This window comes from Narcine bancroftii, chromosome 2 (genome assembly GCF_036971445.1).
Source record: "Narcine bancroftii isolate sNarBan1 chromosome 2, sNarBan1.hap1, whole genome shotgun sequence".
NCBI lineage: Eukaryota > Metazoa > Chordata > Chondrichthyes > Torpediniformes > Narcinidae > Narcine > Narcine bancroftii.
In genome coordinates this window covers 105,360,252-105,374,336 of record NC_091470.1, presented here as the reverse complement: position 1 = coordinate 105,374,336, position 14,085 = coordinate 105,360,252, and the positions used below count along the sequence as shown (strand labels likewise).

Below are 14,085 nucleotides of genomic sequence, written 5' to 3'. Positions count from 1 at the left end.
ACAACCCCCACAGGTGCTGGTTTTACTGTTCAGGTGCTCCCCTACTTACCACGGTCCAACTTATGACTTTTCTAAGTGACGAGTGTCTGAATTCGTACTTTCAATTCCGAATTCCGATTTGTTCCTGCGCTTGCGGAATGCTACCCTCTCGCGATGCTGGGCATTGCCAGCATCGGGCAAGAGTATCGTGCAGCATACTCTCCCCCGATGCTGACTCAGCCACGCTCGCAGTGTTGCAATCCCGTGAATGCATGCACTGTTAAAAAAAAATGGTAGGCTTGGTATTCTCTTGCAAATTACGATGGGTTTGCCATCGTGAGTTTGTGGGCAGCGTGATCCAAAGAAATGCTGTTTCGCCGGGTTGTACCCATACAGCCAGATGATAATGAACTTGAACTTGATTAATGCCTTGCAGGGGACCAGTCACCGGAGCAGCCCCTTCCCACCCTGCGGGTTGTACTCACCGTCCTGAGTACAAGCTCCCAGCAGGTTGATGATGTTCTTGTGTTTCCCGATCATCTTCATCATCTCCATCTCCGAGATGAGGTCAGATAGATCCTTCTCTGTGGCATCGGCTGTAAGGGGTGGGGTGGTGTGAGGGGACAGGGCATGAGCAGTGTTTTCTCTGATCAATCAAACGGGTCAAGAGGCAGACTCATCTGGGCCAGTTAAACGCACTGTTGCCCACTTGATCCCAGACCTGACGCAGGACAAATCCAAAGAGCATGGCATAGATATTTATAACATTCCTGCCACTCTCCGAGCTCACGAATCAAAGGACCAACAATTATTTCATCAATGCTTTTGCTTCTTTAAATTTTTCAGTCCACAGGATGTAGAACACCTCAGTGCCTCTTACTTCCTCAGGTTTTTATGGAAGTTCAGCATGACATTGGAAACCCTGGCACATTTCTACAGAGGCGTGGTGGAAAGTGTGCTGACTGGCAGCATCCCGATCTGGCGTGGGGGGGGGTCATGAATATTCGAGAGCATAAAGCCCTGAAAAAAGTAGTTTACACAGCCCAGGACATTACAGGCTCACCATCGAGAACATCTACAGGGAACGCTACTGTCTGAGCCGTTTGGGGCCCCCGAATGTGGTGGGGGAGGAGGAGTGGGCGCAAGTGGAGTAGGTCCCAAGGGGACTGTTGATGGGGAGGGAGGAGTGGACAAGCAAGTCATGATGGGAGTAGTCCCTGCAGAAGGCGGAGAGGGGAATATGCGTCTAGTGGTGGGATCACATAGTAGTTGGCGGAGGAGGATGTGTTGGATGCAGAGGCTGATGGGGTGATAGGTGAGGACAAGGAATCCTGTCCTTGCTGCGCGTGGGGCCAGGGAAGATGTGGAAGTAAAGGAGGATGTGCAGGTGAGGGCCGAGTTGATGGCGGTAGAGAGAAAGCCATATTGTTTGAAGGAGGAGGACATCTCTGATGACCTGGCATGGCCGTCCTCATCCTGGTTGCAGCTCCGGTGGAGAAATTGAGAGAATGGAATGGAATCCTTACAAGGGATGGGATGGGAAGAGGTGGAGTTCAGTAGCTGTGGGAGCTGGAGGGTATATAGATGTCTGCTGAGAATTTGTTTCTGGAGATGGAAACAGAGAGCGCGAGGAAAGGGAGAGCAATGCTAGAGATGGACCTAGTCAATTTGAGGTCAGAGTGGAAGTGGGTCGAGCTGAGCCCACAGCCACGATCTTACTGAATGTCCGAGCAGGCTTGACGGGCCGGATGGCTGACACCTGACCTTCCTCCTTATGTAGCGTGACTAAATTTTTTTATACATCAAATTTTTTTCAGTTGCTTTTTGAAATTTAAAAAAATTCAATGAATTAATTAATTTATACCCACCTTTCAACATTTTCACCGCCACGGTGACGGGCTTGCTGGGCTTCTCCTTGTCGATACCGATGGTCTCTCCCATCACCACCTGCCCAAAGCACCCCTCGCCGAGCGGTTTCCCCAAGGTCAGTCTGGGGGGGGGGGGAGCAAGAAAGCACAGGGGAAGAGTGAAATGGCCGCAATGTTCATGGGGAAGGGCGGGCGAAGGGGAGGCCAGATACCCCGTCGACGCTCACAGCTGGCACCTGTACCAGGCCAGAAACCCAGAGGGACCATACAGCTCCATAACGTGCTCCGATTGAAAATCAAATTTTACTTTATTTTATTTTTTGACGTACATCACGGTAGCAGGCCGGTTCAGCCCATGAGTCCGTGCTGCTCAATTAACCTACACCCCCGGTACGTTTTGTACGGTGGGAGGAAACCGGAGCCCCCAGGGAAAACCCACGCAGACACGGGAGAATGTACAAACTTCTTACAGCTAGCGCTGTAAAGGTGTTGTGCTAACCACTATGCCAACCGTGCCACCCAATCAACCTCCAAGAGATCTTTCTCCAAAATAGCGCACAGATAAATAAGTGATAAAAGGCTCCTGCCTCCGGATTCCTTTATTGGTCTGCATTGTAATCGACGGCTACATGGCTAAATAAGTTTCTTTTGATGTGCATCTTACATTTACCTTCCCTCCCTCAGGGGTAAGGATGCACATTTTTACTCATGGCCTCGGGAGCCAGTGCATCCATCAACTCTGACCCCCGCCCCCCAGCTCACCACAGGAGAAGGCCTCTCAGCCCCAAGCCCACCCCACCAGTCAATATTGCGGTTAGCACATTATTGTGTGCATTAGCGAACCCGGGGTTTGAATCTGGAGTTGCCTGGAATGTACCCTTTGTACATTCTCTCTGTGATCTGCGTGGGTTCTGGTTTCCTCCCACCCCGTTAAAACGTTTGGGGTTTGGAGGTTAATTGGTGTATTTGGGTAGCACGGGCCCATAGGGCAGAAGGGCCTGTTTCTGAGCTGCAGGTCGAAATTTAAATAGAAAGTGATCCTTAGGGCACTCCATTGATTATACCCTTCCAGCCCGTTAAAGGACAGTTTATTCTAACTTTCTGTCTTGTACACAATAAGTTATCTGCCCATGCTAACACATGTATCCTAAAGCCATGTGTCCTTGGCCTTGATCACATTCTTTATGTTGGTGATGAGTGCCTTCTTGAACTACTGCTGTCTGTTAACAAGCTGGCACAATTAGCGCAACGGTTAGCGTCAGCGACCCAGGCTCAAATCCAGCGCTGCCTGTGAGGAGTTTATACGTTCTCCCCGTAACCTGCGAGGGTCTCCTCTAAGCGCTCCAGCTTCCTCCCACAAATTTAAAGACATACGGGGTTAATAGGTTAATTGGTCTCGTGGGCGGATTTGGCGGCTCGGACTCGTATGCCCTTGCCTGTATCTCCAAATTAAATTAAAATCATGGTTAGTCTTCACAAGGTCCCAACTCCTCTTCTGTGACAGTACCCCATCGTAAAGAATTCCCTGACTGTCCCAAAAATAACCTGCCTTCTCTTTTAATTACCCTCAGTGATTCACCACCTAGAATTTCTGATGCCCTTCAGATTTATCTGTTCCCTTACCATGTAGGTAGCCCCGACTTATGACCTTCTGGATATACGACTGGGAAAAAAAATAATGGCTGCGTGAGTGCATACGCTACGGAGGTGTGGTAAGCAAGAGGAAAACCCTTTGTCTGCTGATAGATCTCCTGTTGGCACTTGATTTGGAATTGAAAATAATCCACCAATTTATGACTTCAACATGCCAATATACTTCCGACATATGCCCATTTCGAGATACAACTGGTTGATCAGAATGGAACATGGGGACTATCTGTAATGACTCTCCCAGCTACCCTATCACAACCAGCCAGGATTTCAACATGTTTCAATTAAATTACCCTTCATTCTTCTAAACTTTAGAGCAGTGGTTCTCAATCTTTATCTTTCCACTCACATACCACTTTAAGTAATCCCTATGTCATCTGTGATTAGTAAGGGATTGCTTAAGGTGGTTTGTGGGAGAAAGAAACAGTTTGAAAACCATTTGTTTTAATTGTCCCTAATTGACTCGTTATGTGCACAGTTTCACATCTCCATAGGAAATGGGCCAATGACAATTTTTCTCAAGCAAAATATTTCAGTAATAATTGGGTCTAGAGTAGTGGTTCTCAATCTTCCCTTCCTACTCACATCTCACCCTTAAGCAATCCCTTACTAATCACAAAGAACTGATAGCATAGGTATTACTTAAAGAGGTGTGTGAGTGGAAAGAAAAAAAGTTGAGAACCACTGCTTTAGAGAATATCGACTCTAGTTGTTCAAGGAATGGGACATCCTAGATGTTACCCTAGTCAATCATTCTTGGACTGCCTCCATTGCTAGTTTGCCTTAGTTAAGGGATCAAAACTGCAAGGAACTCCACGTGGAGTGAAACACGAAAGTCTGCCGATGCTGTGAAAAGCACAGAAATACTGGAGGAACTCAGCAGGTCTTGCAGGATCTGTGTGGAATTTGATGTGTGGCTTCACCAAATGTCTGAGTCCATTATCCCACATTTGACCCATTTCCTTCCTAACCCTCCCACTCATATTCATTCATTCAGTTGCCTTGCCATTCGGCGTGGGTGATCATGACCCTCCATCTGTCACGATCTCTGAATTGTAGTTGTTGCCTCCCCTGTTCTCCTTTGGTGAAGGATCCATCTTGAGTCAATGTTGAGTTCATGATTATACAGGGGAAGAAATACTGAAGTGGTTTCCCATTGCCTTCTTCAGTTGCAGTGTCTGAGCTGGACGTGTAACCTTGGCCATTGATCAGCAGATTCAGCTGCCCAACATTTTTAGTTTTACAACCATAAATTCCAATCTGTAGAATCTGCTTGTAAAAACCATCCTGCCCAAAGGTGACCTGCTGGCTATCATACGGGAGGAGTGCCTTACAGCCCCTTTTGCTGGGGCCATTGTGCAGCACCCACATCGACCTCACCCATAGATCTGCCCCTTTGTTCCAGATTTTGCAACTGTGCCCGTTTTTAATTAGCTTGTCTTGCCAGTCATTAGAGCATTTCCATATTTCTCAACTCCAACCCTCTTGGTGAGACCACACTCAGTTAAGAAGGCCTAAGGTATGCTGGGAAGTTCAGGAGTTGTAAGGAAATGTTGTCGCTCTACAAATCTCTGGTGAGACCAGACTTAGAGCATTGTGTTCAGTTCTGGTCACCTCATTACAGGAAGGATACAGAAGCTGAGGAGAGGGGGCAGAGGAGATTTACCAGGATGTTGTCTGGATTGGAAAATGTCTTATAAGGCAAGGTTAGCAGAGCTGGGACTTTTTGGAGGGAAGAAGGATGAGAGGTGACTTAATAGAGGGCTACAAGATTCTGAGAGGCATAGATAAGGCAGTTAGCCAGCGCCTTTTTCCTGGGGTGGGAGAAACAGACCCCAGAGGGTATCTGTGCAAAGTGAAGGGAGGAAAGTTTAGGGGTAAGTCTTTTTTTTTTACCCTCACAGAAGATTTGTGGGTGCCGGGAATGCATTGGCAGGGGTGGTGGTGAAAGCAGAAATAATAGGGGCATTTAAGATAGACAGGCACACAGATGATAGAAAAACAGAAGGTTATGCAGCTAGGAGAGTGTAATTTTCTTTTGGTAGGTATATATGGGTCAGCACAACATTGTGGGCTGATAGGCCTGCACTGTGTTGTAATGTTCTCACCTGCTTCAATGGTCTGCTAGTTCATTTACACAAAATACCCCATAATCCCTCGCACTTCACTCAATTGCAATTTCTCTCCATTTATATAACAGTCCACCTTTTGATTCCTCACTGAAACTCCCAGAATCATATTTTCCGACATTAAATTCCACTTGCCAAGTTTTAACCCACTCAATTCATTCTATTTCCATCATGCTACAGAACCTCAAATATCCTCATTGCAGCGAGCCCTCCCACACAGTTTCACGACATCGTACGCTTGCCTTCTCCTCGAGGTCATTCATATCCAGTAAATAACTGACAGCCAAGACAGGTCCCGGAGGTCCTCCACTAATTACATCCTTCCACAGTGTGTACAGTATTGACTCTACTTCCTGTATCATAACCCATCTTCAAACTCAACACATTTCCCCTCGCACTTCCCATCTTCTGCACCGGCCTTTTCTGACGTACTTTGACAAATGTGTCCAAGAAATCTAAATGAACGCAAGTGGTCTTCTTTGATCAATCTGCTTGGCATCTGCCAAGAGCATCTGCAAATTTATCAGACAGAAATGCACCATTCATAAAATCCACCATTCATAAAATCCATTAATTGCAAGGAGCTTTTCTAAATGATCAGCTATTGAACACTTCCATCAGAAGTTAAGCGAGCAGCCCTGTAGTTACCCGCTTTGTGTGTGTCTCACTGCTTGTACAGAGTCACATTTGATGCCCTTCTAATCCTCTGGAAACTTAGTAAGATCTGAAAAACATCAGTTAATTGCTCTTTGAGCTATGTAGAGTCTCTTGTGCAGAGTCCTGGTAATGTTAGTCCCTTGCGTTATTCCTTGTGATAGGAATTTTAAGACGAACCGTATATACTCCTGTAATCAGGGGTGAAATGCTGACGGAGCAAAGCTCCGGACACCTCTGGGGGCAGCTCCAGCCCCTCCTTGTCACCGTTTCTGGTGAGCTCCGGCCCTTCTAAAAAATATATATATATATTTTTAAGCACAGAACCCTTGCCTGTAAATTTTTTTGGACCAAATTTTTTGGCCCTAATTTTGGGGAGGTCGACTTTTACATAGGCTAAACTTTTGAGCGCGGTTTAAGTACCTGCGTCATTCAAGGTGTGGGGCAGGTGGTGAGGGGCTTGGGGAGCTCAGATGGGCGGGGGCGGAAATGGGTGCCGAGGCAAAGGGAGCTCGGATTGGTGGGCGGTCAGGGCCAAAGAAAGGTGGGGGGAGGGCTGACCCAGGTCATACGAAAACGCGCGATTTTTTTGGCCAAAAAGAAGAAGGGTATCGACAATCTCACCAGGATAATGCTCTTTGAAACCAGCCTGTTATCTTGGCAGCATTCTCACTGTAACACAGTCCTGATTTAACATAGCTATTATTCATTCTCCCATCTCACACTCCTGATGCCCTATCTAACCCTTGCTACCCACTCCTTTCCTCACATAATCTATTCTTTTTGCTTTTCTATTACCTGCCAATTTTCTTTCAATGATCTAGTTTCTCCTTACCAATGAACTGGTCCCTGAGACATTTCCTATCCCCTTCTCCTTACCAATGAACCGGTCCCTGAGACATTTCCTATCCCCTTCTCCTTACCAATGAACCGGTCCCTGAGACATTTCCTATCCCCTTCTCCTTACCAATGAACCGGTCCCTGAGACATTTCCTATCCCCTTCTCCTTACCAATGAACTGGTCCCTGAGACATTTCCTATCCCCTTCTCCTTACCAATGAACTGGTCCCTGAGACATTTCCTATCTCCTGGTGTTTCCACAACACTGCAATTTGCCATTTGGTCATTCTCAGTTTTGATTTAACATCTTCCTTGACCCCCTGTTGTTTAGATGGGTGGATCTTAGGAAGTACCTCTATCTAATCGTACATTAAAAAAATTTAGCAGCGCTGCCAGAACTGCTGCATCGGCAGCGCTGCCATGGGCGTGGACCCGCGGAGAGTGAGGAGCGGAGGCACAGCGCTCCTCCACAGGGTCCAACCGCTCAGTCCTGACTGCTGTACAGGCTTTAAAACAGCCTGTTGAAGGAGCATCAGGGGTTTATTTGAAAATCCTGCAACCCTGGGAAAGAGGAAGGTGGCACCTGTGCTTGGCAGCGGAGACGAGGGGCTGCAGACTCTGGGAAAGCAGGCCACCAGAAAACGGAGAGACCATCCTCCATTTGAGAAGGGTGACCCATAGGACGGTGTCCACGGTAGTGGATCAGTGAGGGGCTCCGAGGGTGAAGGCGATGACTTGGGGTGAGGAACCCATGCAGGCTGCGGGCTGCTGGAGATTGCGGACAAGGGGCTCGGCCCAGGCCATGGAATGTTGGAGATTGGTTCGAGGCTGGCTGAAGGGATATCAGATATTGGCCGAGATGTGAGAAGGCACCAAAGGTTTCCTGATCATGGATCTGGAGCTCGGGTTACCGATGGTTTGGACTGAAGTCTGTGCGGCTGTGGAAATGCTGGAGGTGAATCCACTGGGAGGATTTGCTTTTGCTTCTCTTTCTCTGACTGTAAGGGGCACCGGGCAATATTTGCTGATGGTGAATCTTTGCCTTGTGATGGACTTTTCATGCAATATTTCATTTCCTGTTTTATTACGTAACAATAAAAGAATAAACTTCTGATTATGTGTCCGCCACTGCTTCTACTTGGAGGGTTTGGTGTGGACCTTGGGGAGTTTAAGCTCCTCTGACTGGAGGAGGAAGCAGCAAAGGAGACTGCACCCAATATTACAGCGTTCTTGAGGTGAATTTTATCAGCTGAATTTTGGGGCATGAAGCATTTTTTCCCCTCAGAATTTCAAATACTTGGCATAAAGCAGCTAGGTGGAGGGGAGGGGGGGATGGTTAATCTGGGAGAGACAGGTGGTCTTAAGCCACCAGTCATCCGAGCAAGATTCAAGATTCTTTTACTGTCATGTAGTAGTACTGAACATGTAACATTACACAAAATTGCCTTTTGCCTGCCGTAAGTCAGACAAAGAGCAAGATGGGTTTCAGGTGCCAACTCCACCTGGTTGGTCTGTGGCCTTCTCTACGTCGGCAAGACCCAACGCTGAATGGGGGAACCACTTCACTGAGCCCCTGCGCTCCGACTGTGGGCCCGTGCTTGAACTCCCATTCACCAAACACTTCAATTCCCTTCTCCATACCCTCACAGGTATGACCATCCTTAACCTCATCCATTGCCAGGGCGAGGCCAAATGCAAACGTCAAACCACAGAACTACAGCACAGAAACAGGCCCTTCAGCCCTTCGACTCTGCACTGAATGGTTACTCCCACTGACCATATCACTCCATCCCGCTCCCATCCAAGTACCTACACAAAATTTTCTTAAAATGTCAAAATTAAGCCCACATTTACCAATTCAGCTGGCCACTCATTCCACACTCTCTGCATGAAAAAGTTCTCCCTCCTAAATTAAAACTGAATATGTATCAAGTAAAATTTGTTCAAATTGCTTTGGCAATAGCTAGCAAATGTATTGCTATAACTTGGAAGTCAGATATTGATTTGGGAATGGAGAGATGGCAGCAGTTCGGAGATAAACATCATATATTTTGTGAAATATGGAGCCCATATTTACAAACTGTTGGTATTAAAATTTAGATGAATCTCAAACATTCCCTTTCTCCTATCGGTCTCTATGAATATATACACAAGTTTAAAAGTATTGGAAAGTGAAGGGCTCCTGTTCTGGTTTTCTCGTCCTTTTTATAAAGTTTGTAGAGAGTTGGGGGAGGAGGGATTTAGAGGGAGTTATTCTTTCTTAATTTTTTTTCCTTTTTTATATATTAAATACCACATGATTACGTTTGAAATATTGTGATATTTTTGTTGTGGTTTTACATTAAATAAAATTATATAAAGGTTCTCCCTTTTAACTTTTCCCCTCTTTCACCCTTAGCCCATTTCAATAAGTTGAACCTCAGTGGAAAAAGCCTGCTTGCATTTACTCATTGTGATTGGGTATACCTCCATCAAATCTCCCCTCATTCTCTGCTACTCCAGGGAATAAAGTCCTAACCGGTTCACTTTTCCATGTAAATCTATTCTTCAAGTCCCAGCAACATCCTTATTGATATCCTTGAGGAACAATACATTATATTCCTCCTGAACCCAATGTGGGAGAACATTTCTTTTTCTGATTTTACCTCTGACAAATTCAGCTCTGTTTTAACCACTCTCATTTACAACTTTCCTCTCAAACCGTCCTGCAACCCCAAGTGGTCTCACCAGCTTGCTGCCTCTTCACCACACCCAACCACCTCAAAACTTCCTCCATGCCCTGACGTCGTTCCTCTCCTCTCTTCCATCTTTGGTCTCACCAGAGGGCCCAGTCCCAACCTGATTCTCCCTATAGACGCAGTCTGACTTGCTGAGCCCCTCCAGCAGCTTGCTGCTCAAAGATTCCATCATCTGCATTCTTTTAGATTCAGAGCATTACAGCACAGGCCATTCAGTCCACGATGTCGTGCTGATCTAAATAAACCTATTCAACCATTTCTAACCCTTCCCTACCTCACACACATAACCTTCCATTTGTCTTGCAGCAACATGCCTGTCACCATTGTACCAATTTCCACCACCACCCCTGCCAATGCATTCCAGGCACCCACCACTCTCTGAGTTCAAAATGTAACCCTGACCTCTCCCCTAAACCTTCCACCCCTCACCTTATACTGTTGGCCTCTGGTGTTTGCTACACCCGCCCTGGGAAAAGGATGCTGGCTGACTACTTTAACTATGTCTTTGTAGACCCCTATTATGTCACCTCTCATCCTGAGATGGCAACGAGACTTTCCTCTAAAAGCTGCTGAAGACCCTCTGATGATGGTTGTCCCACTGTGCTGGTGGGTTAGGTGCTACAAGATTTAGATCTAGGTATTCAGGAAATTATTTCAATCCTCAGAACACGAATCTGCGTTCCGCTCCAGCCAGTGACTCAATGGGCAAACCTTGGGGTTTAAAAACTACGATTGCCTAAATGTTGGACAGGATGAGAATTATTTGCTTTTCTCACAAATTTACTAACAGGTAAAAGACTTTTTATCGTTTAAAAAAAATCCAGGATTTCTAATCTTATTTCTGACCACTCCAACACTGACTGATAGAGGATGCCATGATGACTCTGTCAGACACATTTTCTCTCTATTTCCCTCTAACCCTGCAACTTACACCTGCCCACAAACTTCCTTTGCTTCTCTGATGTTAAAATAAGGCAGATTTACAATGGTAATGATCAACCAACCAACGAGGGATATGAGAGGACACCCTGGGGTGGGGGTTCACAGTGAGAACGTGAAAACTCCTCACAGACAGCATCCCAGGTCAGGATTGAAGCTGGATCTCCAGCACCGTGAGGCAATGGCACTGCCAGCTGTGCCACCCACAACTCAAACTCAGGCTGACATTCGGATCCTACCCCTCAGGTCAAGACTAACCAATGTGCACAGGCTTTTGGTCACATACTGTAGACTGACCATCCCGACACTGACTGACTATCCTGACACTGACCAACTGATCACCCGACACTGACTGATCTCCCTGACACTAACCATCCCAAAGGTGACTGTCTGACCACCCCGAAACTGACTACCCTGACAGTGACCGACTGACCACCCTGACACTGACCGACCGAACGCCCCAACACTGACTGACTCACCACTCCCGACTTTTGACACTCACTTGTCTCGGGGGAACTCCCATCGTGGGTCTTCAGGCAGCTCATACTCTGAGACCCCCGCCAACATTGGGGTGCCGCTGGAGGAGTGGCGGGTGGTCCGTACCAGCAGAACCCCTGAGTGCATGGAGGAGCTGGAGTCGACGGAGACCTGTGGTGGAGGTGGGGAAGACAGAGAGGGCAGTGTGGTTAGTCTGCATCAACAAGCCTTGCCATCAAATGTGCCCAGGTGAAGGTGCCCACCTTCCCACTTCCCCTCCCTATGTTCCCAAGTGGGTGGCAGGGGCAATCGCAGGCCTGGAGATCATTTACCTTGGACATGGACTCCCTGCCAAGTTTGTGTGTGTGTCTGCACGTGCGTACTTGAAGGTTGAAGGTGTGTGTGTTTGAATGTGTGCACGTGTTTGAACATGTGTGCTTGTATGCATGTGTTTGAGGGTATGTGCTTGTGTATTTGAGTGTGTGTGAGCAAGCAGCACTGCACCGAGGTCTATACAATCCCAGTCCCTGGGATCTATACAATACTGGATCCCGGATCTGTACAGCTCCAGACCCTGGGATCTGTACAACCCCAGACCCTGGGATCTGTACAACCCCAGACCTTGGGATCTGTACAACTCCAGACCCTGGGATCTGTACAACCCCAGACCCTGGGATCTGTACAACCCCAAACCCTTGGATCTGTATAACCCCGGACTCTGTGTGAAAGGCGAGGTTTGGAAGTAGTATTGCCAGAGCAGGGGTCGATTTTAGGATTTGACAGCTGATGATGTGAACTGCCCTCACTCCGAGCTGAACTGCATGGGAGAGTGGGGAGAGTCAGTAACCACAGACGACCATATCTTGACCAGGGCACACTTCCGCCACTCTCCCAAGGCCTTGGGACCAGCTGATGCATCTGCAGAGTGTGCAGAGAGCCAGCAGCCTTCTAGACTCAGTTCTGCCCTCCAGGGTGAAGCAAGCCTCTCATTGTCTCCTTCCTTGGCCCCTCTCCTCCCACTGAACAGGCCCTGGTGGGAAGGTGCTTCCACATGCATTGGGACATTTGCAGATGGTGTTTGTGGAGAACTCACCGGGTTTAATGGGGATGCTCTCCTGGATGCTGGGTGATGACTGAGGCAGGAAGAGAGGAGGGAGTAATTTCACACTGAGATGGGGAGGGGTTCAACTTGCTGTAATCTATCCAGAGGTCTGTAGGTGTTCAGTGGGAATGGTGGAGATGGAATGGTGAAGGGAACTGTAGCCCTGACTGCTATCTTTGTCTCAAGAAGTGCCTCCTGAGAACCTCCAGTTTACTGAGAGGCACCCAAGTGCCCCTCCACTCCACTCAGGAGCCTCAGCACCCTTGCTGAAGGAATGGGACTTGCCAAAGGTGAGAACGATTGGCTCCTACAACTAGCACAGGCTCCTGGGGTAGGACAGCCTGTTTCTTCACTATAAATCCAACGCGACTTCTCTGGCAGGGCCTGTGTATCACTGTTGCCAGCAGACGGCTCTCTTGTGGTTCGGGCCAGTCTGGTGTCATCCCAGAGAATCAAGAGAACATGAACCAGTCCTCACCAAGGGCTCAGCAAAGGACAGGGCCAAGAACTTCAAATTACTGGATGTCAATACCTCCTAGGATCTGTCCTAGGGCCTCCTTGTCGAAGGTTCGCCAGTGGCTATACTTCTGTGAAGAGTTTGAAGAGGCTCGGCACATTACCGAAGACTCTTGAAAACTTCTATAGGCATACCGTGGAGAGCTGGTTGCGTCAGTGCCTGGTATGGAGGCACCAACTCTCAGGACCAGAATAAACTCCAGAGGGTTGTTAACTCGGCCTGCGACATCACAGGCACCAGACTTCACTCCATTGAGGACATCTACATGAGGCGGTGTCTTAAAAAAAGCAGCCTCTGTCCTCAAAGCTCCCCACTATCCAGGTCACGCGCTCCTCACTCTGCCACCATCGTGAAGGAGGTACTGGAGACTGAAGACGAGCACTCAGTGGCACAAGGAGAGCTTCTTCCCCTGCCATCAGATTTCTGAATGGACAATGAACCACAGACATGACCTCACTTTCATTTTCTTGCACTATTTTATTTATTTAGAAATATGGTTTAAAGAAATGTTTGCACTGTGATTCTGATGCAAAACAATGAATTTCGCAATATGTCGATGATGACGATAAATTCAATTAACTCTGCACTGGATTGGGGGTGGAGGGTGGGGATGGAGGAGAACATTGAGCTCCCTCTCCCTCAACCAGGACCTGTTGTGGGGTGGGGGGGGGGAGGACGGTGTGTGGTTGGAAAAGAGCAGGCCTGCCTCTGACAATACTGACGGTGAGGTCTGGGAGAGACCCCATCTATGCATTTCGCAGTGTCTCCCAGACCCCATAGCTAGTTATGAGGTGGGTGCAATGACCAACCTCACCACCCAGCTGGAGGTTTTCACCATGTTTCCCCGACGAAAGCTCCTTTCGCGCCCATGCTCTCGCTGAGTCCTGTTTCAGGAAGAAGTGAGGTGGCGAAGTGGGATCAACCCATTTGCAGCTGGGCCCGTTCCCCATGTTCCCTGCTCGCTGTCAGGAGCAGATTTAATTGGCTAGTGAAGAGGGGGAGGGGTAGGTGGAGGGAACCCTAAATAACTCTCTCCCCCACCAGGCCAATCAGCGAAGTCCCTCAACACAATTGGGCAGCGGGATCACCCCCCCCCCCACCCCCACCCCAGACCCCTGTGGGATGCCGGGAAAGAGGTCTCATCTCCTCGGCAGATGGCGGGAAGACGGGCTGGGGGAGGAGGAACGCCAGA

General features: G+C 48.0%; 1 protein-coding gene across 5 annotated transcripts in view; it reads right to left on the bottom strand.

Moving 5' to 3' along the window:
* The window catches only part of LOC138754069 (fibroblast growth factor receptor 1-like), a 167,811-nt gene that overhangs the window by 21,657 nt on the left and 132,069 nt on the right, over positions 1–14,085 (bottom strand). For all 5 annotated transcript variants that reach the window (XM_069917822.1, XM_069917825.1, XM_069917824.1 and 2 more), the window contains 3 exons: positions 11,300–11,445; positions 1,848–1,969; positions 465–575 (listed from right to left, as the gene is read on the bottom strand). In XM_069917822.1, coding sequence (XP_069773923.1) covers positions 465–575; positions 1,848–1,969; positions 11,300–11,445 — 379 coding nt within the window. The remainder of the gene's footprint in view (positions 1–464; positions 576–1,847; positions 1,970–11,299; positions 11,446–14,085) is intronic.